Here is a 4,181-nt window from a genome sequence, read left to right as displayed (position 1 = left end):
CTTCCAACTTCCAGATGTGTGAGAGATAAACTCTTGGTGTCGCACTGCTCCCCCAGCCCCACCGCCCCCCCTCCAGGCCCGTGGAGCTTGTGGCGGCTGCCCGAGCTGGTGAGCCCACCGGCACGCGGACCACCTAGCACTGCGAGTTTCGGGCGGACAGATGCGTGGAAAGTCCCAGTTGTCCCCTCTAATCTGTCAGGGGCAGCTTCGAGCAACATGGGTCTTTCGGGAGCCTGGCTCGGGATTCGGTCCTGCAGGTCCCGGGCAGGCCCCCGCCTCTGGCAGGCCTCCCTCCAGGCAGGCCTTGGTGGAAGGTGCTGGACGCCTGAGCGGGGGCGGTTTCTGCTGGGGCTGGGCCGGTCCCCACCAGCCCACCAGCACTGCTTGGCCTCACCCGTGAGGCAGCTGCTCCCTGGGAGCCTGGTCATCCTAGGCTGAGACCTTCCCCACTTTCTCTGCCCTGACCAGGACACCCTGTCTGCCCTGTGGTCTCAGCCCCAGCTGATGGAAAGGAAGTGGGGCCATCAGTCAGTGTAGGACATGGGGTGACAGAGTACATGAGGGGACCCGGACACTGAAAGGGCTGAGCTGACCACGCAGGGGAGGGTGGGAGGAAGCCAGCGGGTGGACAGAAGAGCAGCCTTGACTGGAGGACTTTGGACTACATGCCTGTGGGATCTGACTTTGGGGCAAGAGGGAGCCATGGGAGAATGTAGGCAGAAATGCAGTGTGGTCCCCTTTCATCTGAGAGACTAAACCAGCAGCTCAGCTCAGGGATGCCTGGCTCGGGGCCGCTCAGGCTCTCTGGGAGCGGGACGGTGGTGGGAGGATGGTTGCGGGGCCCCCACACCCGGGCAGCCTGGCTCGTGGGCCCCGAGCAGGGCAGGGCCGGGTGAGACCCTCAGGGCGGGAAAGGGGGAGGTTCCGGGGGCTGTCACCCTGCATCTGAGCTGTGTGGCCCCCGGGCCCCACAGGGAAGGAAACACGGGACAGACGGGGAGCCAGCCTGCCCAGAGGCGGCCCCCCAGCCCAGTCCTGTCTGGGCAAAGGTCCAGCCAGGGACGGGACCTGAGTGGTTCACACGCGCCATCGTTCACGGTGAACAAACACGCAACACTTAGCTTTGCTGCTGCTTCACGGAAGTCATGGGACACACACCCACTGCACCCACCTGTCACCCCCCCGGGCCCGCCTCCCCAAGAAAGACGCTCAGGGCAGTGGGCTTGGCATGGGGTTTATTCGGAGCGGGTGCGAGCCGCCCCCTGGGGCCAAGGCAGGCCAGGCGGGCGGGGCCTCGGACCATGCTGGCCTGGGGTCAGGGGATCCTCTAGATCAGCTCCTGAGACGCAGGAGGGCAGGGCCTCAGGGCAGTGGTTGGGGCCACAGGTGGGAGCCCGTGTCTTAGCTGCATGACTGTGAGCAGCCTCCCTGGGCCTCAGTTTCTCTACCTGCAAAGCAGGGTGATAGTCCCCACCTCTCGGGGCTCAGGCAGGGGATGGGCCAGCACAATGGGAACCTGAGACACGGGGTCTGTGTCCCCACCCGGGTGGGACGTACGGGCCCCGCCTCTCCCCTTCCGTCTCCCAGCCCTATCGTCAGTCCCCCAGCCTCCAGGGTCCCCATCTGGCAGCGTGGATCCAGAGTGACTCAGGGCCCCTGTCGGGCCGGGAGACTCAGCCTGGGGGCTCGGCGCAGCGGGGGGCGAGGCTCACCTCCTTCAGGAGCTTGGCACACCTCCCTGAGGGACAGGAGAGCGTGAGGTGCTGTGGGACTGGCCCCCGGACCCCACCCTCGGGGTCCCCAGCCCAACCCAACCCCCGCCCAGAAGGCCCGGGGCTCACCGTGCCGGGCCACCAGGTACAGCCCTACATCAGCTGTCAACTCCCGGAACCTCCAGAAGCCTGGTCCGTACTCGTCCTCGAGGCTCCGAGCTGTGGGGACACCAGGGGGCTGGACTGGGCCGTCCCCGGGACGCGGGAGCGAGGCCAGCCCCCACCGCGGGGTGTGCTTACTAAAGTATTTGAGCACGTGGAAATCCTGGCCCTGCCAGTGCAGGGACACCCTCAGAATGGCGTACCGCTCGTAGTCCGTATCTATCACGTGGATCTCCCTGTGGCCTGGGGGGTGGGGGGAGGAGAGCCCGCGTGCACCGGGTTGGGCAGGGTCTGACTCCATCCTGTCCCCGCCCAGCATCCAGACCCTCCAGTAATACCAGGCAGAGGGCCGGGGGGACCCAGGCCTTGAACGATGGCCCAGTTTGCGCTGAGAGAATGGGAGAGTCTGGGGCATGAGGAGGAGCGCAGGGAACAGCATGAGGAACAGCGCAGGAAACGGCAAGGCCGAGGAGAGCTGGCGTGCAGGGCCAGGGGGTGGTAACTGTGACAACCGGGCAGCGGTTCTTACCAGGAAAAACAAATCTCCCCGAAACATCGGTTTCTGAGCCCGCTATTTTTTCTGTCTCACAACTTCCTGAGCTAGAAGGGAGCAAAGGGCTCGTTAGGGAAAGGCCGGCCCGCGTTCCTTGTGCCGGGCCCCATCACAGGGGTGCGGAGAGGGCAACGCGTCTTCAGAAAGGGCTCCAGCAGCGGATCCATACCCAGGAGGGCCTGGGGCAGGCTGAGGGTGGCGGAGGGGCGGAGCCGGGGCCCCGCCAGCCTCTGCCCCCCTGGGTCTGTGACCCCCAGGGGCCCCAGCACTGTTTTCTCTCTTTTCAGTTAAAGGGGTTTTTTCAAAACTCTACGCTTATCTTCAGGTCTAGGAGCAGATCGACGTGTGGCAGCTGTGGGAGCCTGGGGGTGTGGGGCTGGGGAAGCGGGTCAAGGTCTGGTGTTTTGGACACAGCGGAGACCGGTCCACCAAAGGGACACCGTCCAGCTCCCGCAGATACAGCCGGTGCAGTCTGGGGCTGGCCTCACGTGCCTGTTCCTGCCGGAGCTCCCGGGAACCCGCCTGGGGCCCCTCACCTGTCGTACGCAGCCTTCACCGTCAGCTCATCTCCACTCAAGGTCAGGAACAAGGCCTCCAGCCTCTTTGGGGTCTTTAGCGCCAGGTTTTGGCTGGAGGCCACACCAACTTCTCGCCAAAATCCTACAATCTAGACAGAGAAGCCGGAGCCCCGTCCAAGGGAGCAGAGCCCACACCTGGGCAGGTCTGAAAGGTCAACAAGCCCTTGTGGCAAAGCGACGGTCACCACCCTCCTGACAAGCCCCTCTGGCCCATCAGACGGCGATGCCCTGTCCTTGGGGCCAGGACACCAGGGGCCGCGCCGCTGGAGCCCAAAAGACAGGAGGGGGCAGCCAGCAACCGTCCCCCGCAGGAAGGGCACAGCTGGGGGAGGGGACTTCTGCCTTTGGACACCCGCCCGGAGCCCAGAACTTCCATCTGAAACTCAGAAACTGATCGCTTTGCAAGAGAAAAGAATTCGTGTCCCCAACATCTGTCATCTCTGGGCCTTCTGGTGTGCTCCTGACTCAGCAGCCAACACAGACTGGCGAAGAAGCATCTAGACGGGAACCAAAGGCCCCACGCTGGGAAAGCCTCTTCTGGGTGCCACGGGGTGTGGCGCCATGGATGGTGGGGGCGACCCCACCGATCCGGGAGCAGGAGGTGACCACGCTGAGCCCCGGTCCCTGGAGACCCCGCAGGGCCAGCCGGCCTGCCCACAGGAAACACTCAGGGAGGGCTCTGGCCCTGCCGGTCCCTGGGTCCTTGCTCTCGCACCCTGTCTCCAGGAGAGGCTCGTGCCCTCAGCAACCTGGGTGGGCCCTAGGGCCCCCGGGGTGGCTGCTGTGGCATCGGCTGGGGGCTGGAGGGACGGAGGCGGGGCCGGCGGAGCGGACACGCAGGCCCCTCCCTGCCCGACCTGTCCACGTAAGACAGAAGAGCCACCTTGTGTAGATTGAGGTCCTGCGTGGCCGTCTCCACCTGCACTAGGACAGTGCCCAGGATGACACTCAGCAGCCCCGCGTCCATCGCCGCTCACGGAGCCTCTGCTGCCCCGGCACCTGGGTTTATATCGGGACGGTGTTGCGCAAGCTCCCAGGGACACCGCGCACCTGGAGCGCGGTCCAGGCCCGGTGACACCCACGGCCCCACGGTGGGCCCACCTGGGGTCCCCGAGAGGAGGAGGGAGGAGGCCCCCCACCCCCATGGGGTGGCTCAGGACCACAGCCCCAAGCCCG

The 4,181-nt window shown here is 65.6% G+C and overlaps 1 protein-coding gene across 1 annotated transcript; it reads right to left on the bottom strand.

The window, feature by feature from the left end:
- Positions 1-1,673: 1,673 nt before the first annotated feature.
- LOC122230384 (epididymal-specific lipocalin-8-like) lies at positions 1,674-3,972 on the bottom strand. The gene is made up of 8 exons (XM_042956175.1): positions 3,889-3,972; positions 3,721-3,805; positions 3,489-3,655; positions 2,964-3,094; positions 2,404-2,474; positions 2,013-2,117; positions 1,842-1,931; positions 1,674-1,738 (listed from the first exon to the last, which is right to left on the bottom strand). The coding sequence occupies exons 1-8, from the start codon at positions 3,970-3,972 to the stop codon at positions 1,674-1,676; spliced, it is 798 nt and encodes a 265-aa protein (XP_042812109.1).
- Positions 3,973-4,181: the final 209 nt, after the last annotated feature.

Source organism: Panthera leo, chromosome C2 (genome assembly GCF_018350215.1).
Source record: "Panthera leo isolate Ple1 chromosome C2, P.leo_Ple1_pat1.1, whole genome shotgun sequence".
Lineage (NCBI taxonomy): Eukaryota > Metazoa > Chordata > Mammalia > Carnivora > Felidae > Panthera > Panthera leo.
Note: the sequence above shows the minus strand (reverse complement) of the source record. Positions and strands in the feature narration are given on the sequence as shown.